Raw genomic sequence first — 24,769 nt, 5'->3', positions numbered from 1 at the left:
AAGGGTCACTAACTTTTCAACAAACTTTTGATATTTCATAGACATATCAAAAGTTTAGATCAGTGGTGTTCTGAGCGCTGAGACCCCCACGATCTCTAAAACGAGGGGAGTGAAGAGCGTGCATAGCGCACTCTCTCTTCTCGCTGCTGAGAACAGACCCATGGACTTCTATGGAGCCCATCTCGTTCAGTGTGGAGAGAGCGCTCAGACCAATCTAAACTTATGATATGTCTCTATGACTTATCAAAAAGTTGTTGACCCTTTAAGCGTTTATAACATGGTTTCCAGTGCAGAAAATACATCAAAATCTGTGTCAAAAACACAGTGTGAACATACCCAAAGACTGAAAACCCATCATGGAACTTACCCTTAGCCCAGTTCTCCAAGGGGCCACATCTTGACATACCCTATGGTACTTGCACCCTTATCCCAGAAAATCCTTCCACTGTTCCCTTGTTCTCCTTGGGTTTCTCTATGTGTAGCAATGCACCTGATGAAATATTATTTACACACCTGTAAAAATGTACCACCTGATTCTCAAAATATACTCAAGCCCACCCCCACCCCATAAGCTGTCATACTTGTAAACAGTCTGTTTGGTTCTAAAGGTTGTTCTTCAGCAGATGTTTTCCATCCCAGGAAACATTCCCATCATGGAGGACCATTATCTGTAGTAGTTCCATGGCCCCATAATATATGATGGTCTCCCCCCACAGCAGGGTCACCTGTAAGTCATTTTCTAGCAGGGCCCTTCTCGGAAGGGGCGAGGGAGCGAGGACTTGCAGGAACAGCCTTATTTTTAGCAGCAGATGCGTTCACTTTTTTTTCTCACTTTTTCGAGGAAGGCATTTTGATAGGCTGCGATCTGGACACCACCTGCTTCCCAGGCTGAAAGCATGCCAGAATTGGATCTTTTGGACCCCAGAAAGCTTTTCATGTGCTAAATAAGACATTGTGCTTCTCAGCTTGGAAAATGTGTCTTTACTTGTCCTTCAGTGGCCCTCAATAGGCATGTGTCTGCAGACGGGCTGATGAGAGCACAAATGTTATGCATTAATTGGCCTACCCGGGGGAGGAGGAGGAGGGGTGCCATCGGGAAAGACTGGACAATATGATAGAGAATGGTGGGGGGGGGGTCCTGGTTATTGTTGAGCAATGGTGAGGAGTGGGGAGAGCATGACTTGTGAAAATACCATGTGGGATCGGATTTCTTGCATACAAAAAATCTGCATATTTCCTATAGGGAACTAGATGTAGCAGAGCTTTGCCTGTCAGGCGTAGTAGGTGACTTTGGTGTTGTTTTAGATCATGTTGCATTTTGCTAAAGAAGAACTCAGATTACTTTAGAATTGCATCCTGTGACTTGTTAAACAGGGTAGGGGTGTAGTTTAAAGAAGATTACTGGTGGGACCGCCATCATATGACACATTATACTGGGTAGGGGTTTAGTTAAAGGGGATTACTGGTGGGGTACCACCATTATATGACATGTTATACAGGTTATCAGTGTAGTTAAAGGGGGTGACTGGTGGGGTACCGCCATTATATGACACGTTATACAGGGTTGTGGTGTAGTTAAAGGGTTTACTGTGGGGTACCGCCATCATTGGACACTTTATACAGGTTAGCGGTGTAGTTAAAGGGGGTGACTGGTGGGGTACCGCCATCATATGACATGTTATACAGGTTAGCGGTGTAGTTAAAGGGGGTGACTGGTGGGGTACCGCCATTATATGACACATTATACAGGGTAGGGGTGTAGTTACAGGGGTTACTGGTGGGGTACCGCCATCATGTGACACGTTATACAGGGTAGACGTGTAGTTAAAAAGGGTTTACTGGTGGTGTACCGCCATCATTGGACACATTATAAAATTTACTTATGTGGATGGTAGATTTAAGTGCCGACTTTTTCCCGTCCAGTTCCCCGCTTGCATTAATTTGCCATAAGCACTTGTTCACACAGGCCTGGTTGTTAGCCCTGACATTTGCATTATGATGACTGCACAAACACTACCCTGGCCAGTTTTCCAGAAGTACAAGCTCCTGACTTCCATGTACAGTAAATAGATTAATCATGTAAGTCGACCATAATCCATCCTTTTAACCTCGTCTTCAGCTCATTTACATCTCTAAAACTTTCCTTAAAGGTCAGAAACAAAATATTCATCATTTTCCATAAAATTGTGCCAAGCGCTTGCGCTGACTGCATGAGGTGACTATTCCCATAAGTGTAGGGGAAAGGAGTTGTTCATCCTCTCGCCTGTAAAGCCTGGCACGCTGCGGGCAACATTGCCCAGGCCCATGGATTTATAGACTACTGTGCCACCGGCTTACACACAGCAAGTTATTCCATCAGACGCAGGAGACAAACAACAGGCCTCCTTCCAGAGCTGCGGCGCACAGATCTAGAACAGGGTAGAACGTATGCTGTGAAGATAGACAAGGGGTCCACTAGAATCTAGATAATCCAAAAAAATTACAAAAACAAGGCCGCACTCCTAGATCAGACGAACAGGGTGTTGGACCCGCTTTGCTTGGGTAATAAAGCGGGTCTAACACTAACACCCTGCTCACCTGACCTTGGAATGCGGCCTAGTTTTTGTATTTTTTTTTTAGATAGATAGAGAGAGAGAGATAAAGTAATAGATATGAGATAGAGAGATAGAGCGATAGATAGATATGAAATATGGGATAGATATAGATAGATATTAGATAGATATTCCATATTAAATATGTGATGAATATAGAAATATGATTCAGCATATACAGTCACCACTTCCCATGTGGATACGGCCATACTACTTTAAAGTAATGCCTGCCTCTGTCTCGCTGACCCCTATCTCGGGGTCCTGTCCCCTACCACTCTCAGCTTGTCCTCCTCCCCATCATTAATCAGGATGCGTGTGGAATGTGCAGAAGTGACAAGTGTCAGCCGTCTTCGTAAATCACAGATATAAATAAGGTGACAGGGGCAGGGCGGCTGCTAATTAGAGCAACTGTGGCCCCTTGAAGATGAATGGCTCGGTATGTTTACCATCCACTTATCTGCACACAACTCTATTTCCTCTACATTACCAGATACTGGTGTCCCACTGCCGGGGTGGATGATGGACGCCGCTCTGCTGTCTTTCCTTAACTTGTCTTTTAGCAAACTTGTCTCCATGCAGACTACTCAAGTGCTTCAGTTAACTGACTGCATGGAGACAGCTTAGAAGAATCCGGAATCCGGCCTTGAGTCGTCCACCTCAAGTTTTTAAAAATTATTTTGCAATGTTATCTTCTTCTGGGTAAGTTGGGTGTCAACCAGTATAGTGGTGGTATCACCATGTCTTCCCAGTAGGTCTAATTACGTAATGACACATACCCTGCTGTCATATGTATGCTTAACTAGGGAAAATAAAGGAGTATTACAGGAGGAATAATTTTAATGAAAAATATGGTTGGTGTGGGTTAAAATAATGAACCATAATTACTCACCTCACTCATCTATATAAGAAGACCAGCCCACATAAATAGGGAAGAAGACTAACCTACATAAGTAGGTAGGAAGACTTGCCTCATATAAGTAGGATAGAAAAACCACCCAAATAAGTATGGATGAATACTGCCCACATAAATCAGGAAGAAGACTGAAGTAGACATACTGTAGATGGAAAAGAAGACTTCCCAAATTAGTAGGAAAGAAGACCTGTCCAAATAAGTAGGGAAGAAGACCCACCTTTGTAAGTAGGAAAGACCTGCCCAAATACTGTAAGTAGGGAAAAAGTTCCAGGTACATAAGTAGGGAAGACCTGCACAAATAAGTAGGGAAGAAGACCGCCTACATAAGTAGGGAAGGCCCACCCACATAGATATGGAACAAAACTCCCCAAATAAGTAGGGAAGAAGTGCTGTCCAAATAATTAGAGAAGAAGACTCGCCCCCACATTAGTAGAGAAGACCTACCCAAATAGGTAGGGAAGGAGACCCGACTACATAAGTAGGGAAGAAAACTCGCCCACATAAGTATGGAAAAAATCTCCCCAAATAAGTAGGGAAGAAGTCCTGTCCAAATAAGTAGAGAAGAAGGCTCGCCCACATTAGTAGGAAAGACCTGCCCAAACAAGTAGGGAAGAAGACCCGCCTACATAAGTAGGGAAGACCTGCCCAAACAAGTAGGGAAGAAGACCCGCCTACATAAGTAGGGAAGACCTGCCCAAACAAGTAGGGAAGAAGACCCACCTACATAAGTAGGGAAGACCTGCCCAAACAAGTAGGGAAGAAGACCCACCTACATAACTAGGGAAGACCTGCCCAAACAAATAGGGAAGAAGACCCACCTACATAAGTAGGGAAGACCTGCCCAAACAAGTAGGGAAGAAGACCTAAAGTAGGGATGTAAAATAAAAGGCCCTTCTCACCTTTCATAAATACTTATTAATTACCTATTTATTAGAAGGGGGTATATGAAAGTGTGCATGAAAGTAAAAAAAAAACATAGCTGCTTTCTTATTTGGTATTGCATAAAAGTGGACATGTTTTGTTTTTCTTTACTCTTGTCTTATTGGATTTTTTTTAAAAAAAATTTGACTGGTTATGGGCCATTTGTTTGCATTCATTGCACAGAACCTACCTGCCAGTTGCTTCAAGGCTCCTTTGGGTTAAAAATTTCTCAAGAGTCAATGAAACGATGTAAAGAAAACAAGACAAGTAGTGGGTGCTATCCAGGCGTCCGGGTGGGCATTGCCCTATTTGTCACTGATTACTAGAAATCACTGAGTACAGGCCCGTCGGCTGACACACATCAGACGCCATATGGGAGAGTGGAGACTTGCAAATACGAGTTTGGATTTCACGCTTCGCTGTTTGTTAATATGAGTTTGGAGTATCGATTTCATAGGGACCGATGGGGCCAGACCCCGAAGCAGACGTTCCACATGGATTCAGATCTGAAAACACTCGTGTGACACATTTGTTGTTTACACTTATGTGATAATGAAGTAACCCGATAGGCGTCCATTCATGGCTTGGTTCTTGATCGAGCTATTTTCCGTAGTCACCTTCCTAGTGGAAGACTGCTATCCCTACATGGATCAGACTGAGACGCCCGGGACTTTGAAAATTATACATCTGATTAGTTTACCGCTAAATGGTCGGCTCTGGACGGGATTCCTTGTCACATTCCAGACATTGTGATATGTCCGTACTAATGACACCACACAACAACGTTAGTACACCAGTAGGTGTATGTGTAAAGACCCCCATACACATTAGTGTGATGTCTGCCGAAACCGCCATGATATGTATGGGGAGCTCCCGGCTCATCATTTATCGGTGGGGTAGAAGGATCCGGCAAAGTGAATATTTTCACCCTATCCTTTTGTTCTTCCTGGTCATATTCCACCATCAAAAATGTCTTGCTGTGACTTTCTCCATTAAATACACATCTTCAAGGCAGGTCATCAACAGGGGAGGATTGGCCAAAGACCTTACAGGGAAATTTCCCGGTGGGCCGCTGCCCAGGGGGCCGCCTGAGCCCTCCTCACAGTGGAAGTTTTAGGGGATGTATTTTGTGCTGCTGGGGCAGTATTTTGTGATGGACTGTGGTTTTTCCCTATGTTGGGGTGGTATAATGTGCCTCAATATGGTATTGTTGGCCCTGCTATCCATCAATTTGGACCCAATTACAAAACGGGGCCACTTTTAGTATTTTTTTCCAGGGCCCCTTTAAGTTCCCAGTCTGCCCCTGGTCATCAATATCAAATTGGTGGGGGGGTCTGACTTCCAGCACCCCTACAATCAGCTGTTTAAAGAGGCCACGGCACTCTGGTGTGCACCATGGCCTTTTCCTAGGCCAGTGACGTCACGTTCATTGATCACATGGACCTGGAGTGATGGCTGTGACGGCACTTCAGCTGTGGTGAAACTACGACTCCCAACATGCTCCATTCATTTCTCTTGAGTTCTGAAAACAGCCAAGCAAGTGTACATCTTGAGATTCGTAGTTTTAGCACAGCTGGAGTGCCGGTGGTTAGCCATCACTGGACTAGGTGCTGCTTAATCCCATTTAAATGAACGGGCCTTGGCTGCAGTACCAAGTACAGCCACTATACAATGTACGGCGCTGTGCTTGGTAAACTGCGAGGAGGCTGCAGTGCTCACCAGATAATGTGTGGGGTCCCTCGTGTTGGTCATCAATATCAGAATTTAGGAAAACCCCTTTAATATTTGTATTTGTGTGTGTGTTATACTGTATGAGTTACTATGTGTGTGTGTTCACATTAACATTTGTGTGTTGTGGTGTGTGCATGTCAGACTGTAGCTGTACAGGGTAATGTGTGTGTGTCAGACTGTATACAGTATGTGCACAGGTTTATAGAGACGTAAATGTCAGCCATTTTGGTGTGTATGTCAGATAGCGTAACGTAGGTGTACGGGTTAATGTGTGTGTGTATGTCAGATTGTGTAATTGTACAGGTTTATGTATGTGTTTGCCAGCCTTTGTGGCGTGTGTATATCATACAGTGTAGTTGTGTGGGTTATTGTATGAGTGTATGTCAGATTGTGTAAGTGTATAGGTTTATGTATGCGTTTGTCAGCTTTGTGGTGTGTATGTCAGACTGTAGGTGTATGGGTTAATGTGTGTATGAGTTTGTCAGGCCTTGTGTAGGCGTGCGGGTGAACGTGTATGTGTGTGGTACAACATCTTTGCTAGCACAAGCCCTGTTTACACAGTAATTTCCCAGCTTTTGCACACTTGTGGAGAGGCCGAAACATGACGAATGTCTCTGGAAACAATGCAAAGTGATTTCACTCTGACACTTCTGATAAACGAGCGGCCACAAGTGTAGAGCGTACAATATTTACCTCCGATAACCTCCCTGTGATCAGACAGCTGGAGCTTTGTCCTGGGCCCAGGCCTTTTCTTTGCCGCCTTGTAGTTGAGATGTGGAGTAGAAAAGACGGATTTGCAGGTAAAAGTAAGGAGATCGGTCTTCTAAAGCCTGGCTGTCCACCGTGCATGTGGGAACAGTCATTAGGTTTTACCAGAGCTTTTGAAGGTGAAGAGAGTAGAGCAGAAGGTAATGGGAACTTGACAGACACCTCGCCCCATTCTTTCTACACAATGGTCACATACAGTATGTAATTTGCTTTTTCTTACAAGGGGATTTATGTTTTTTTTTATGTGAGAAATCTTTGATGTTGAAAACATATAGTTTTATAGTCAAGCTCATGTTTTCTGCTTGCTCAAAGTACAATTAAGACTATCTTACAAGCGTTAGGGGAACAAAAAGTTAAAATAATTTGATTGTCCCTTGTCATCTCGATGGTGTACCTCACTGGACTCCACACCTATGGATCACCAACTGTTGCGAAACAACAGCTCAACATACTGAGAGAGCCACAGGATGGAGACCACCAGTGTACCCATAGTTGCCAACCGTCCCAAATTCGATGAGACTGTGCCTTTTTTCAGAGACAAATTCCGGCTGTCCAAGGTCGAAAATGGTTGGTGTTTATGTAATTCCCACCCATATGTGGGTGTTCCTGGTAGTTTGGGATGTTTCCGGGGTGTGTCTTACATTTGCTGAAAAACAGTATTGGCAAATAGGGGTGTACCTGTTGGGAAATTGTCAAACACGTTAGTAATAGCTGGTAATAATTGCTTGTCGGTCTTTTGGCTTAGATCAAGTGTAGTAATAGCTGGTGATGTCCTACACAGAATTAGAGTGTTTAGTAATTTATTATATTCCTAATTATGAATTAAAAGTATTCTCCATTTTAGTTTATTTTTCAAGAAAAAATTGCTGTAAGAAACAGGAAAACCAAGAATTGAAGACCTGGCTTGTCCTCTTGTCTCTTCTCTGCCCTCACTTCTCCAGCAATTCTGCCATGACCTACCTGAGTAATGTGAGTGACTAGGAAAATAGACTGGTGGGGTTGGCAACCAGCTCTTCCCTAGTTACCAGTCTATCTCAGGGCTGGATGATTGGGAGGATATGTACCCTGTGTTCTCCACAAACTGCAGGACCTAAGAGGCCACCACCATTCAGTTTTCCCTGGCTGGTTCCTAAAATTCTGCATGGATTGTCTATCCACTACTTTCCTCTGAAACCCGCAAGTTTTAGGGAAACATGGTCCTTGTTGGTCCCTGCATGGATTGTCTATCCACTACTTTCCTCTAGGAACCAAAACATTTAGGGAAATAGGGTCCTTGTTGGCTTTTTAACAGTCCCAATATTTGGTCACATCTGCTGTTGGCTCTCTCATTTGAAGTTGATGGCCCGGTTACTTCCATAGACTTTAGAGGATGCACATACACAGCTACCTCTCCTTTTTCTGGAGTACCGTGTCAAATGGGGTCTGGGTCCCAGATATAGGACCAAATTCTTAGCCAGTGGGCCTCCATCAACCTCAGTCCTTGCTGTACAGCTCAGGGCAGAATTACCAAAGAACTTGGGGTAGAGAATGAACAAGATGCTCAAAGTTCTGTCTGTTGCTAAGGAGCAGGTGATAGATTGTTGAATGGCAAGCAGTAAATTTCTGTGAGACTAACTCCACATGTTTTGTTTTTGAGGGAGAGGAGATTCTGATTGAATGGATGAACATTTTGACACGTGACAATATCTTGAAGTAAATATGGTAATTTATTGTGGCAAAAATTATAACAAAAGAAGAAATAATCAAAAAAGTTTATTGTAAACTAGACCACATCTGTCATTTCCTAGATCCTTCGACATTTCCTAAGTTTCGCCGTCCTGGGGTTAAATATGCTTGTACATTTTTCTTGGCTAATTGTCCCATTGTGGCCCGTGAAGCTGTATCTTTGTGCCTCACAGTAGGTATCGGGAAGTCATGCAGGGCTCTTAGCTGAATCATATATGCCAGGTCTGAAAAGCCGCCCCTTTGTTTCCCAGCAGTGGACGGCCCTTGTAAGCTGATTAACAGTCATTTTGACACCTTTGTACTTCGTGCTCAGTTCTTAATAAACTGGTTCTCTTAAACACTAGGCCTCTGGGGAGAAGAGTGAGTGCTGCCGAATGGCTTCCTGTAGAAGAGGCCTAATAAACAGTGGTATTTTTTTGTGGAGAGAACGTTACTCTGGCATCACAGACAGGGTCAAAGTCTTCATAACTAAGATAACAGAACAGCTTAAGCTTAATATTAAAAAAAGTAACAAGTATGTGCAGTTTTTATAATATTTTGCAAAAAAAAGATATAACAATTTAGATTTAAACATCACTTAAATTGCCAAAATCGAGATATTTAGGACCCGTCCATGGGGACTCCCGGTAATGTCCCAAAAAGGGCTAATTTTGGGTAGGATTTGTGGTCCACAAGATTGTCCCTCCAAAATCAGAACTGTTGGCAAGTATGGTTCAAGAACAAGTTGAGTTTTTTTATATTCACATTTGCCCAATAGATCATACATGTTATGAACTGTGATCTGTTGTCCATATTGCCCCAGGCTGAATTTGTAAAAAAAAAAAAATGTGTCAGCTACTTGGGTTGCCTCACGCATTGTTGCTAGGAGATGATCGGGATGGGGACCCGATCATTATTATTTTCCATTATAACATGGTTATAAGGGAAAATAATAACATTCTTAATACAGAATGCATAGTAAAATAGGTATGGAGGGGTTAAATTTTTTTTTATTATTATTTAACTCACCTTAATCCACTTGTTCGCACAGCCCGTCTTCTCTTCTTTCTTCAGGACCTAGGTAAAGAACCTTTGATGACATCACTGCACTTATCACATGGTCCATCACATGATCCATCACCATGGTGATTGATCATGTGACGGACCATGTGGAGAGCGCAGTGACGTCACCACAGGTCCTTTTCCTCCTGCACAGCAAAGAAGAAGAAAGAAGAGAAGCCGGCCTGCGTGAACAAGTGGATTAAGGTGAGTTAAATAATTTATTTATTTTTAACCCCTCCAGCCCTATTTTACTAAGCATTCTGTATTAAGAATGCTATTATTTTCCCTTATAACCATGTTATAAGGGAAAATAATAAAATCTACACAACACCTAACACAAACCCGAACTTCTGTGAAGAAGTTCGGGTTTGGGTACCAAACATGCCGATTTTTGTCACGCGTGTGCAAAACGCATTAAAATGTTTTGCACTCGCGCGGAAAAATCTAGCATTTTCCGACGCACCTGCATCTTATCCGGCCCAAATCCATGACGCCCGTGTGAAAGAGGCCTTAAGAGGACCAAGGTCTTTTGGCTAGAGATAAGGATCCTCATAGTCCGAATCGACCTTGAGATTCGATTTGGGTGTGAATCCATTCTACCAGAATTTAAAGTATTCTCTCTCTCTCTTTGTCTCTGGTCTGTCTCGGAAAAACTCACCTGAATCGACTCTTAAGAAATTCTAAAGAATCCAAAAAAGTTGGGTTGAATTTTGATCCTAATCGATCTGCTCACCTCTACTTTTGGCCTTAATGGAAGAGACAGTGGCATAGGTATGATGTCCCTGAATATGAGGACCCAGACTAGGTTGGAGCCACATTTTATTTTAATGGGTGGTAAAAACTTATGCAAGGCCTTTCTCTCCACTGGCCCTACAGATAAGGATTTGGGGAATCAAAAAAGGATCATGAAAAAGATTTGAGTGGCATACAAGTACCATGCCCTCCTTCCCCAGGTGATTAATGGTTCTCTAGATAACCTCTATAGGAGCTATGAATAAATGTGACCATATTTATTGTCACCATGATTTCCCAGACACAGTTTACTCACTTGTTGTTTTTTTTTTATATATATATTTTTGAGGGGTAATGCTCATTAAGCAATTCCCCATTTCACATACCTGATCAGGCAACAACATAAAACCGTTTCACACATGCACAAAACTGTTGAAAAAAACAGATGCCTTCAAGAATTTTGTGAAAGATCTTATGTGAAGGGTTGCCTTTCTTGACGAAAACATTCACAACACCCCTCCCCCCCCCCCTTCCCAAAGCTCCATGTATTAAAATGGGGAATGGGATTTTAACAGATACCATGGAGGGTACCATTTGTCCTTGATTAGACTCAAGAATGAAAAGAAAGCTTGTAGTTCATTAAGCAGCGGAGGGATTAGCGATGTCGGAAGGCTGCTTTGAAAAGGCACTTTGGATGGTACTCAAAGAGGCCGGGTACCTTCAAGAACCTTCGAGCCTGTGGATTCCTAATGGTCTCCCTTTTGTGTGACACGATATAGGAACAAGAGTCCTTTCTCCTAATAGAACTTTCTTACAACCGGCTCCCTTTTGTCTTCCTCCTGGTTAATTATGGACTTGAATAAGGCTAACCAGTCAGGTCTGACCCATACATGGCCGTGGAAAGATGAAAAACAGATGAACCAATTAATTGAAACATGCCCCCCCCCCCCCCATCTTTGTGGCCCTAACCCTTTCTGGGGCGATTCCAAGCACAAATAACGGAATTGTCTGCCCGAGCTAATGCGGGTGTGGGAGAATGTCTCTATACAGATGGACTTGTTGCATTTTTACCTGTTCCGATTCTTTATAATTTATTGGCAATATCTGTAATATCTCTCAATATCTCGCTGTGAGAACTTTACAGGGACTCTTCGTAGACATTGCATTAATTCTGCTTTATCCAGTGACGTCCTGTCCTTAGTAACTACCATAGCAGGTCATCAGTAATCATAGCACTGTGTGATTTACGTAGGCTAGTTCCACACTAGCGCTTAACCATTCCAGTAGTGGAGCAGCCTGCTGGAGTTCATCACATCCGGCACAGCTGGAAACTGCTGCAGCACCTCCAGACCGCATTGACTATAGTGGGATCCGGCCTGTTTCCGGCATTAGTGCCAAGATTCAGCCGGACAAATACTACTGCAAGCAGCAGTTTTTGTCTGGCCAAATCCCGGCACTAATGCCGGAAACAGGCAGATTCCCTGCCGGGTCCCATTATAGTCAGTGGGCTACGGTGGGGAGAGATAGTATCGAGCTGCGCCAGATTGGATGAACTCCGGTACAGTTTAGCGCTAGTGTGAAACTAGCCTTTCAGTATGATGTAAGCATAAAGGCGTGGAACTAAGCTCCTCCAACTCACCTTTTTAATTTTTTTTACCAACCCTTATAATGACCCCCCCGATGCCCGGGCACCTCATATACATTATACTTACCCCGCGTTGCACCTGATCCCTGCACGGCCACCGCTGAATCTCAAAATTTGCGGGGGAAAAGGGGGCAGCCAATAGCAGGCCATGGCGGGACAAGCCCCCCTTGCATCACGGGTAATGCTGGGGAGACTCATTGCAGTCGTGGCCTACTTTTGGCTGCTCCCCCCGTCGGATGTTTTGATCCACGCGATACGTGGAGAAGCAGCAGCGGCCGTGGGGGCGTCAAGAGCGATGCAGATGCCGGGGAGCGGGGTAAGTATAACCTATATGAGGGGCCCAGGCATTAGGGGGGTTATTACAGGGCATAGATAACCCCTTTAAGATTTGTTCTTGCTATCAGTGAATGGAAATATTACTGTGACAGAGGTGCATTTATCATTATAACAGAGCCCTGATACACTGTAACAAGCTGTGCACCAGTGTGAACAGCACATCGGCCGGAGAGGTTTTCAACCTTTGCCCTTCACACTCCATCAACATCTACGAGCTTACTTTTGTATCAAATACCTATTTGTGATGTATCGTATGCTCAACAGATGGGAAACCAATGGGGTGGAGGCACCTTATCTTCTGGAGAACATATAAGGATTGGACATGTTGAAATCCAGCTGCCTGATCACTATCTCCAACGACATCTGCCAGGATGATAGACCGTTAAGCAGACATTAATCTAATGTGCTTGGCCAGCTTAAGAACGAGGTCAGAAGTCAGGAACCACCATCTTTCAAGATGGAGCACGCATGGATTAAACCATTAAACAGTTGGCCACAACTGATTGGCTGACTGTCTTCCACTCAGTGCACCATAGCCTTGTATGGGGCACAGCGCCAATGCAGTGTTTTTTGATCCAGGGCGGCCATGCTGGATAACGGGACATATGTGAATAAATAAAAAATAAATAAAAACACATCGATAGATACGTATAGTCTACATCAGTTATCAGGACAGACAAGTACATACATCTGGTACTCTCTGGTATGCCTACAATGAAGAGCATTACAAATATGACAGCTGGTACAATATAAGTATACGGCTTAGACTATTCTCTACGGGTTGCAAGATGAATATAGACGCCCTGTAACGTGAATATGTATGTATGGAACCACAAACTATTATTTGTGAAGAAACAACTCCCTACCATTATGCCTGAGTTGGTTTTCAAGTCATCTGGTGGAAAAGTCTCCTACCGAAACCACTTCTGCTGGTCCTCCTCAGGAGACCCTCCCCCCCATGGGTTGATGTTATTATAAGGCACTAGTAAAGTTATTTTGTCGTTTGCACTTGCAAGTGAGAAGTTATTGGATATTACGATGCGGCTCTACTGTAAAACAATGTGTTTCCCTCTGAACTTTTTTGGGCTGTGGTATGGAAAGACTGCAGCGGTCTCCATGTAGTGAGATCCGAGGCCGGGTATTAGTTTCAAAGGGAACGATGAGCAGTCAGTATTTAAAAAATTTTAATTCGCTAAAGCCTCCTGTTCTCCTTGATGTTTGCTAGAGTTACGTTAAGCAGCTGTAGTGTAGTATGTGCACATGGAGAAGGAAGGGTCCGTTGTGTGTCCTTCCTCATGTGCTATCAATACATCTCGCCGCTTCGAAGGCCTTTTTACCCATTCACGAGCCATGCCCATGTTTGAAAGGAACGTGCTTCGGGTGTTGAAAGCTTTGATGTCAGATGAGGGTTAAGCAGCTGGCAGAGGTGTCCTCTACAGAGAGAAATGTCACCCGAAAATCCCTGGCCATACTGGAAAATCCCACCCCCTTTGTAGATTAATCTTCACGGATTGACTTGTCCTGTTGATCGGGCGAGACCTGTGAGTGACCAGATTCCAGGAGAACGGGAAAAGACCTCTGGTGGAGGCACTGGAATGTCTCATGTCCCATGAGTGACCTTGAATATCTCTTGCTAGCTATTACGTAAAGTCTCCACAATCATTTACAAAGGTTCAAATTTGCTCCACTTATCTCACGTTGCCTGGTTAAAATCATTATGCCAAAATTAACCGCTCGTCATTGAAGTCAGGCTTCGGCCTACCACCACCTCTTAAAAACAATATCCTTCCAAGCCTGGGGACCTGGGTTCAAATGTTCTCCTTGAATTTATGGGTTTTCTCTATGACTTTATTTGATTGGGGCTCTCCCAATTGTTCTGTCTTCATAGAACATTGGCACCAAAATGGATAATTTGTAGCAAATTTATAAAATAATTAATTCAGAACGCCACCAGCAGAGGCAGCGCCTAACTGTTGACAACTTCATGTTCTCCTTGTATGTTGATGGAAGCTGGAAAGGTCCCCAAACTATCATCCTTGTGGCCCTTTTCAAGAATGCCAAGTAAAGCAAAAAGTTAGCTAGTACTGCATGCTCCAGGCTGGAGACCAGACTCCATCTTCCTGTCTTGTGTTTGTAGATGTGGGCCACCAGTCCTTCACTAGTAGGGCCATTTCTCCACTGGAATGTAGAGGTCTGGCCATGTCATCCAGGAGCATTCGGTTCAACAACATGCGAGGAACAAGAATGACAAAATAATGATTCCTAACACTAGGTAGACAACCTTGAACAATAGGCAAGCACTCCATTAAATTATACTTTAAACTTTTAGCATGTGCAATAGACTATTGAATTTAACTTTTGGTAGCTCTCTACTCTGGTGAGTTCATGACCTAAGCTAACTGACTCACCGAGGTTTTCACAGTCTGGTGGTCCTGGCTCTTCGACTCCATTGTATGCAACGCCTTTTTATCAGAACACATTTTCTTACAGTTTATACAGACGTGACTGATTTAGTCCGAAATTAGGTCAACACTATACATCACCTGATTCCAGGGTGTCATGAACCGATCTGTCATGTCCTACACCCTACTTATCTGGCAGGCTGATCTCTGGAGATTTTTTTTCTTCTTTGTGTTTTGGTAAGACGTAATCCCGAAGGTGTAGACTTCTGTAGAATTGTAATGCTAGAAATGGACAGTAAAATATTATGGCTCAGAACGGCATAAAAAACATAAAAGTTATTGGCCACATTTCATAGTCGTGAAGAACCAGGAAGTAGAGAGCGGTGGAGGCCCTGGGAGTGCTATGATGTGTATAAGTAAAAAATATATTAAACCATTATAAAAAAAAAAGGGGGGGGGGGGATTCCTCAGTAGTTGATACCTTTTAATGGCTAACTGAAAAGAAGATGACACAATTGCAAGCGTTCAAGGCTACTTGGGCCTCTTCGTCAGGCGTCTTTTGAGACAGTATCTGAAGATTCACATATTTATACACCAAAGTACATAGGAATAATGAGGTAGATGAGACAAGTCATGTTAGGCAGATCAAAATGAGTGGAGGAATAAGGCTGAGTTCACACTTCAGTTATTTCCATCAGTTATTGTGAGCCAAAACCAGTAGTGAAGCCTACTTAGAGATCAGGAGTAATGGAAAGATCCTCACCTGTTCTGTGTTTTTGACCCGCACCTGGTTTTGGCTCACAATTACTGATGGAAATAACTGAAGTGTGAACTCAGCCGAACTGGAGCACCTATAAGATGAGGATTATACCTAAGAAGTTTTTTTATTTTTTATTATTATGATGTGTATAATGTTTTTTTATGCCATTCTGACTCTTAAAAAAAAAAATTGTTGGCCTCACAAACCCTTTAAATATTTTTTTTTTTACATTTATGGGTCCACTAGAAAGTTACTTTGGTTTGCCATATATTTAGACTACACAGTTGCAGGAATGTTACACATTAGTCTTCTATCTCTCCCGACGACTCCATACACACGCACGCTCGGCTCAGCTGAACATGCACGTGGCCTGAATGTGAAGACGGGAGAAAGCCGCCTTCTAATGTGAATGATCAGATTGCTATTTGCTCTTATCTGTGAAATCCAATTTGTAAAAGCCTCAATTTTAAAGGTTCGTGGCAAACAAGAACATGTTTAGTAATATTTAAATTTTTCAAATATTTTGAAATTTCTTTAACATTTTGAGTGGTTTTTTTAAATTTGTTTTTCTGGCATATAATTTATTTTCTTGCAAACTGACCATTACCTGTTATGTAAATCAGAAAATGTACTCCCAAAAGGCCCTTTGTCCCCATATGTAGGAGTAAAATTCCCTTGCAGATATAGCCATTGACCAGAGATAAGCGGCAGCCCTCGTTGCCGGTTTTCCATGGCTCCTGATTTTTTTAGACCTGTCATTCAAATCCCACCTTTGACTTCCTAGTTCTATATCCTTCTGGGAAAGCTGGGTAACAACTATTATGGCTGCCGTTCTAGCATCTACATAGGTTGTCACCCAGCTTTCCCAAATTTCTTGAATGATAATTTAGTTGAGTCTGCGATAGGAATTTTTTTTTTTTCAAGGAACCTTTTCACCCACCCACAGCAGCTTAAGAATACCAGTCCACAAGTGTTTGTCGTCTTTGTCCCACAGTGAAAAAGGTGGAGTGGTCTTAACGAGGCCCCGGCTTTTCTTCTGAAGACGTTCCCTCATTCCGCTTCATCTAAGGCTGACGGGATTACATCACTTTCCCCTTCAATTCACTCTCCCCCCCCCCCCTTTTCCTTGGCTTTTATTCCGTGTTCACCCCCTTGTCCTTCCCCAAGTGTGGAGCTGGGGGCAGCCTTAATGGTGCGTGCGTACTGACTGCTCCCCCCCCCCCCCCCCCCCCAGCCTCTTCTCTTTGATGTGGGCTCTGGTCGCAGGATTGAGTTCAGGGGTCGCCCACTTGTTTAATGCAAAGCTGGGTCTCCTGTGAAATTGGACTTTTCGAGGTGACTGTCAGGTCGGAGCAGTAGCCGGCATCCACAAGGAGATCAGTAGTCCCATGTACAGTCCATTAGGTGGTGGTAATTACTGGCTGGTGCAAATTCTCAAATTTAGAATTTATAGGCATAAACTTTATACAGATGTAGCAGAGCCGACATTGTTATTAAAGGGGTTTTCTTCTGTCTATGTAAATAAAGTTTAATGATTATATCAAGAAATGTTTTGTACCTTTTCCAATATACTTTGTGGCTCAATCTCTCACTATTTTCAAGATGGCTGTCAGTGAATGGAAACATTTCTGTTTACATAGGCTGAAAAGCTAATACGTCCTGGCACACTGTAACGAATTTTAAGCTATCGGTATGGAACCATGTACAGGGAGCAATTTATACTTTATTATGGGGTAGGAATTATTTATTTTTTGCAAAATTGTGAAACATAGAATAGACATATTGCAGTCCTATGTAAATCTGCAGGTATCTGCATTAGCAAACGTAGCCCTGCTATATCTGACAAACTGAACCCTGCTTCATCTGTCTCCGCGGTGTAGTGTGCATCCGCTAAACTGAACAAAGTCAGCTCTCCTGCATCCAGCCAACTCTTCATAGCAGGGATGCTCAATCTGCGGCCCCCCAACTCCCATCATGCACTGCTGTAGGCTGTCCGGGCATGCTGGGAGTTGTAGTTTTGCAACAGCTGGAAGGCCGCAGGTTGGGCATCCCTGCTTCATAGGATAAACCCCTTTAAGGACTGTTGTTGTGCGTGCCCCTTTAAGGAGCGGTATACCTATAGCCCATGTTCGACACAATCCAGGTAAAAAGTGCCTTTGTGAATATCAGAAATCTGCATCCAGATCCCTCTGATGGCAGCGGGCATGGTCATGTTGGTGAGTGGCGGTAGTACGCAGCTGGCACGGGCATCAGTCGAGCTGTTTAAAGAGTGGGCACAGCGTAACTCCATGCCGCTGCTCGGTTAACGGCGTGGTGGTGGGGGGGAGGGGGCAACGTCTTCAAAGGATGAAATAGATTTCACATCAAAGGCTTGGCGGGAGCTCAAGTGGCAGCGGGGAATGCCAGTCACATGCTGTAAGTGTATGTCAATGGTGGGTACTCTTGTAACACAAGTGAGAGGGGGGCGGTAAACTACAAGTGACCCCCTCTTCTCCAACCCCCCCCCCCCCCCTTCACCTGGTATAATGAGGACACGGGCCTCGGAGGGCTTCATCCACTTCGGTCTTACATCACAAGCGTTTATCAAATTCATTGCACTAAGAACGATCCATAAATTGCTGCTACGTTTTTCAAGAAAACGAATGCCCTAGATTCCTTTTGTGACACCTTGTGAGACGCCTTCCGTGCTGGCCGACTCCGCTCCGTCTGAACACAAAAAAAATGTGTTTTAAGAGTTTTTCTGTTTCATGAATTGAATGCGAGAACGTCAGTGAAGACTGACACCGATAAAAGTGGGCAGTGTGACTGTGTGATTAGTGCGTGAAGAGTACCTACATTCCTGAGAAGTTACATGGCTGAGGATGATTCAAGGACTTGGGATAAATTCATGTTCATTATAAAACATATACACCAAAATAAATCCGATTTAAAGGGAAATTCCACTTTTGAACAGCAAGTTGGCGTTACAATCTACAGAAAAATGGAGAATTTAGTAAATCTATTGCCATACTTGTCTATATGATGCCATCTGCTCCGTTCAGGTCTAAAGCTAGCTAATTCTGCTGGTTTGCAGTGCGTTGTGGATGCTGAAGTAACAGGTCACATGACAGACGGGGGCGGAGCTAAGCAGCAGTCTGTTTCCATCAGTTAGGAAATACAAATCGAGGAGAAGGCACAAAAGTTAGGTGTGAATGACGTTAATTAAATGGAATATTTTTAGAAGTGAAATTCATGATTGACGCTTATGTTTTGCAGACGACTCCAGCGCAGGAAAAGCCAACCAACCCCCTGGCGGGCACAGTCCGGATTTAGAGGAAGTCTCCAACAAGCAATGGGGTGAGTTAGAGAAAGTTTTTTGTATATACACTAAAATCATTTTAATCCAGAAATCACTGGGCCCGATGGACTCTGGATTATCAGATATTCTGCATTATCGGACTGAAAAACCTTAAAGAAATATGTATCGTTTCTTCCTCGGTTTTGCGAAACCAAAGCAGATTTGAATCTCTTTTCTTAAAGGGGTTATCCTATGAGTAATGTAAAACAAAAAAAGGAAAATCAGACATCATATAGTACATGACAATCTCTTTCTAACAAAGCTAGAACCAGCCCTGTACCTCACATGGGTCCAGAGATCTCCACATTCATTGCTGCAATGGTTCTGCCAGATTTATTTCAAGCTGGCATCTCAGGGGGCGTGTCCTTTTTCAGGGGGCATGTCCTTTCTGCTGCAGTTGAAGGATGGAACTGAACATGTATGTCAACCTCAGTGAGCTGGACAGAGAATTTAGAAAAAGGGCAAACAGCAGGTGGCGCCATACAAAAAGATTTCAGTAAATAAAAGTGAATACAATTAAAAATATACTAATAGGCTCATTCATTAAGAATGGCCAATTAGATGCCGGTCTTAATACCCCAGTTCCGGCGGTGGATGCGCTGAAGTTATGTAGATGCGGCAGTGGCCTCTACATAACTTTGGCGCATGATCGGCCGGGTACACAAAGACTTAAGTCACTTTCTACGCCAAAAACTGGCGTAGAAAATGATAAAATAGAAGAGCCCGTCCTCTTACACGCCCACGCCATGCCCCTTGCAGCGGTCAAAAAGTGCCATATATCTAATCATAAACCCGTCAACCCTTTCCAATTGAAAAGTGATAAAACTTTATTCAAAAGTTGTCCATTCATACGTGTAGAGATGTCAGGCCCCACTATCACAGTCGAGACCTCCGTCCTTTCGAGAGAGATCTGAGATATCTGCACCCAGTCTGGAACCATAATGGTTTCCATTACATATAAAATCACATTTCCTACCTATAGTCCAGAAATTCTGATGGTCCGACACTTATTTCAAGCGCAGACCAAAATTCTGGTATTTCATTTAATCATTTGGAATTGACCAATTTTAAGGCGATTCAGTCAAATAAAGTACATTTCTATGGCAATTTTTATTCAGGAATATCTGATCATCTGGCACTTTTTGTGTTAATTTTTTCATTTCTGTACTGCGCCTTGAATTGGTATTGACTCTGTTCAATAGTTCCAGTCTGTACCGGGAGTGTATGTGAATGTGCCTTTCAGTCTTCCCTCCTCTTGAAAGCCATCGGTTTTTCCCAAAAACATTTATTTTTCTGCCGCGAGGGTCAATTGGCCTCTGTACTGGTAGGGAAGTAAGAGGTGTAGTGTGTGGAGCGATGGCGTCACCTCCTCTGAATGTTCCCTTTCAGTGTATATGAAGGGATGTTTGGAGCGTATGTTCGGCGTTGACTTTGACAGATATTCGAGTACAAGCAACGGAAATCTGCAAAAAAAAAAAAAAACATGAAAAGCCAATTGACAAGTAAACAGCATAAGGGATGTTTCTGTAACTAATGTGCTGACAACGACATCTGACGTCCTGGCTCTAGAGCCTCATTTCTCCAAATTTAGCTTATTTGTATATGTTAGTATTCGCGGGTGGACATATAATGTTATTCATCATCTATAATCCATTTTTGACCCAATGAATTTTTGATTCTTTTTGAGACATCCTCTAAAAAAGCATATAGATCTCATTGGGGTTGGGGGGGGGGGGGGGGGGTCCGAGCTCAGGATCCCTCTCCATGAGCCGGAACATAGAGACTCTCTCTAAGACTTCAGCCGATCCTATAGTACATGGACTGCAAGGAAAACTCCTGCCCGGTTGTGGCAGCAAAGTCAGCTGTTTGGTGTTGGCGTTGTGAACCAGACCTGATTGCCGCAATGGCTCCATTTTTAAAGGGGTGGCTTTATAGGGGTTGTCTCAACTGGTATATCTCTAGGATATGCCACAAATGTCAGATATGTGAGGATTTCACCTTTGGCACCTACACCTATTTTTAGAATGGAGTGCCCAAAGTTCAGGAGAGTGCACCTCCGTTCATTTCTGTGGGAGCGACAAAAATAACAATGAATAGAGAGCACACTGCTTGGCGATTTTCAGAATACCTATAAAAATTAGTGGAAAGCGTACCGCGCAAGCGCAGCCACCGCTCCGTTCACTTCTATGGAACTGCTGGAAATGCTTGCACAGTGCGCTCTTGTTCTCTTTGGGAGCTTCCTTCTACAGATAGTTGTGGGAACCACACCTATCTGACATTGGTGGCATATCCTAGCAATTATGCCACCAATGTTCCAGGTGAGGCAACCCCTTTAGTGAGACAACCTCTTTCAAAGCCCTTTCACCCTAAAAAAAACAACAAAAGATTAAAATCTTTGAGTAGTTTTTTCCGCCCAGTAGCTTTTAACTTGGACATCAACCAACATGACCAACAGGTTCATCACCAGGCCACATACCGGTACATTAAAAGTTTGTTCCTCAGGAGACAGCAGGAAACCCATGTGGGAGCTCTAATGGTAGTGCTATCTTGACAAAGGAAGATAACTGATGGACAGCTCAGTTTGGTGGTTATGGCGGTGGCTTTGATACTACCGGGTACCAGTGGCACGTGCCCTGGATTTTTCAGTGATCACCACACTCAGCAGTATTGGTGTCCTAATCTTTTTCCAATAACCCATGATGCTGCAGGTATCATCAGACTACACACACCACAGTGGAGTAGATTTTCTTGTATTATTTTTGATCATTATCATTTTAATTTGTTTTTTCAGTCCGACCCCGGTTTACCCAACCGGCAAAAATGAGGAAGAGAGTCATTGCCCGTCCGGTGGGTAGCTCTGTTCGTCTAAAATGCATTGCCAGTGGAAATCCCAGGCCGGAGATCACTTGGCTCAAGGACAACAAGCCTTTGACCACTCAGGAGATTGGCGAGAACAAAAAGAAGAAGTGGACGCTCAATCTGAAGAGCCTCAAGCCAGAAGACAGCGGCAAGTACACGTGTCAAGTGTTCAACAGAGTTGGGCAGATCAACGCAACGTATAAAGTAGAAGTTATCCGTAAGTACCACTCTTGCCATAGGGTTGATGTTATCGGTTGGATTTTCTTGGCACCTTTCTTCTTTCTTTTCCGTATCGGCAATGATTAGAAGCACATGAGCTGGCCAGCCTTGTGCTCTTAGAGAAGAAACCTGGGAGGAGACATTTGGTAGCAATCACCATTCAGCTGTGTAGAGACACTAAAAACATGTGTTTACATTAAAACCAGGAGCACAGACAAGAAAATGAATCAACCCTCGTCCCAATGTCAGATTTGGCATTTTTATTGTATCAGAGCCCAGTGCATAATAAGCTCTACCATACCAGGTCTACCTAACGACTTGGTTCTGCTCCTAGACACCTCTTGGCTGGGATACAGCAGGCTGCAATATAGTAATAGAAGATATAACAAAATAACAAAGAGCAGCTAGTAAAAATTGAAAACTTTTACGAGGTGGAAAACGTTTGGCCTTGGCCATTACAAAAAAAATCATATTTCTTAAGATGTGCAGTTTGTCAGCTTCGCTATGTCTGCATATTAGTGAACTGGCTTTGAAAAATTGAATAAAAAAATGTATCCTTTAAATAAAAAAATCCATAAAATATCCTTTAAATAAAAATAAGTAAAAAAAAACTTTAAATAAAAAAAATCCCTGTAGACGCAATTCCGTCAAGAAACCTTTAATAAAGAGTATTTCCCCTTTAAATCAAAGAACCGCCCCATTAAAAATCTCCTGTACATAGAAACATCCTCCTTAAAAAGCATTTCTTTTAGATAAAACATTTTCTAATAAAAAAAATTCCCCTTTGATCAGTAAGTACCCAGTTAAATAAAATAAAAAAATCCCCAAGGTCTTTAGTAGAAAAGCATTTCGTCTTTAACAAATCCACTAAGTTTATGAGCCATTAGTCGAAGAATTCTGTTTCAAAGTCATATATATAATTTTGGGAACAGCTAGTGACAGCTAATATGGCCTCCCACAGGTACCCAGCTTTTTTAGAGTCCTGAATAACATTACACTGGTCTTACGTCTTATTTCTCCTTACTGCAAACCCCCTTTTTGTAGGTGGGAGGAGGATGTTTCCAAGTTACGAATTATAAAATGTATTGCAGTTTTTCTCGTAGCCACTAGATGTCAGTATAACCCATACTCTCTAAAAGCCTTCCCATTTTACAGCCTGCTGTAAAACTGATCTCACAATCCCTACTACTGACTACTCTTCACAGTAATACCATGAAGATAGTAATTTCATTGATCTTTTCTTTCTTCATCAGAGAGAACAAAATCGAAGCCCATACTTACGGGCAACCACCCGGTCAACACCACCGTGGATTTCGGGGGCACAACGTCTTTCCAGTGTAAGGTCCGTAGTGATGTGAAGCCAGTGATCCAGTGGTTGAAGAGGGTGGAGTATGGCACGGAGAACAAATACAATTCCACCATCGATTTCGGCGGCCAGAAATTTATCGTCCTCCCCAACGGAGATGTTTGGTCTCGGCCTGATGGTTCCTACTTAAATAAACTCATCATAACACGGGCAAAAGAAGAGGATGCTGGGATGTATATTTGTCTTGGCGCCAATACAATGGGATACAGCTTCAAAATAGCATTTTTGACTGTACTGCCAGGTAAGCAAACACCATACTAACTGAAAAGTGTAGTACATTTTTAAGTGTTATCTTCACCTACACGTAGTGGGGGTAGCCATGTTGAGGACTAGGACATTGAAACGTACTCAGTCCACCCAAAAAGTGGCGAGAGTCTACAGTGGTACGTATTATACCTGTGTATGATAGCCCATAGCAACAAAACCCATTGGCATTATCCACTCTTATGGTAGCTGTACTGCTTTCTACATGTTTCTGGTTGGCTAAGATACAGGAAGGAGAGGAGCTCCAACCCTGTCAGACATGTGACCTCCGCGAGACTCCACAGAATTCTAACGTTAGCGTTAGACATAGGCTGAGATGAGAAAACAGAGTATAAACTTGGGATTAGTACAATATGAGTAAAGCAAAGTATTTCCAATGTTACTTAACATTCTAGGAACATGTTATTAGTGTAATGCCATGTTTTCAGATCTCCTTCACTTATAACGAGTTCCATCAAGTTTCCAATGAGATTCTACTATTAATGCTGTAAAAATACTTGAACACCTGATAAAAACATAGCCTAAGAGGTTACCATGGATTGCATAATCTTCTTAGTCTAAAGTAGAAAAAAAATTTTTTTTCTCCAGCACTCATTAAAAACATCTCCAAAAATTCACACGTAGCAGTAAAAAGACGTATACGCGATTCGAACAAATGGGTTTATGACTAAGAACGAGTCTTTGTTCATTTGAAACGCGTAGAAGTCTTTTTCTTTCAACATGGGCATTTTTGTATATGTTTTTAATGTGCTGATTAAACTTTATGGTGTTCTTGATATTGATTCCTTTTGATCACATCTAAGTCCATGAAAAAAAAAAAATTCAGCTCTATACCTGACCAAGGCCTCATGCATATGGCAGAGGGTTTATGGCTCAGTATTGAGTCAGTGTGCCACCACATGGTGCGCCTTAAAGCAGTAATGTACCTAAATGAACATGGAGTACAGAGGTACAGTAGAACCAGTACATATCGAAGCTTATAGGTGCTGTACAATTTGGAGGTGCCTGTGCATAAGGCCAGTAATGGTACACTGTGTAATACAATAATCAGTCAGTTGACTGCTATTATATCTGAAAGACCTGGATGAACATCATGTTGCCTGGCACAGTGAAATCTGGCACAGGAAGCCGTGTGCAACCGGACCGCATAGTTGAAATG

At 42.9% G+C, this 24,769-nt stretch overlaps 1 protein-coding gene across 1 annotated transcript in view; it reads left to right on the top strand.

Annotated features, from left to right (window-relative positions):
• The window catches only part of FGFRL1 (fibroblast growth factor receptor like 1), a 147,049-nt gene that overhangs the window by 119,783 nt on the left and 2,497 nt on the right, over positions 1-24,769 (top strand). The window contains exons 4-6 of the mRNA XM_040419248.1: positions 18,821-18,901; positions 21,694-21,978; positions 23,234-23,587. Coding sequence (XP_040275182.1) covers positions 18,821-18,901; positions 21,694-21,978; positions 23,234-23,587 — 720 coding nt within the window. The remainder of the gene's footprint in view (positions 1-18,820; positions 18,902-21,693; positions 21,979-23,233; positions 23,588-24,769) is intronic.

This window comes from Bufo bufo, chromosome 2 (assembly GCF_905171765.1).
Source record: "Bufo bufo chromosome 2, aBufBuf1.1, whole genome shotgun sequence".
Classification (NCBI taxonomy): domain Eukaryota; kingdom Metazoa; phylum Chordata; class Amphibia; order Anura; family Bufonidae; genus Bufo; species Bufo bufo.
The sequence above is the reverse complement of the archived record's forward strand: the minus strand, read 5'-3'. Positions and strand labels throughout refer to the sequence as shown.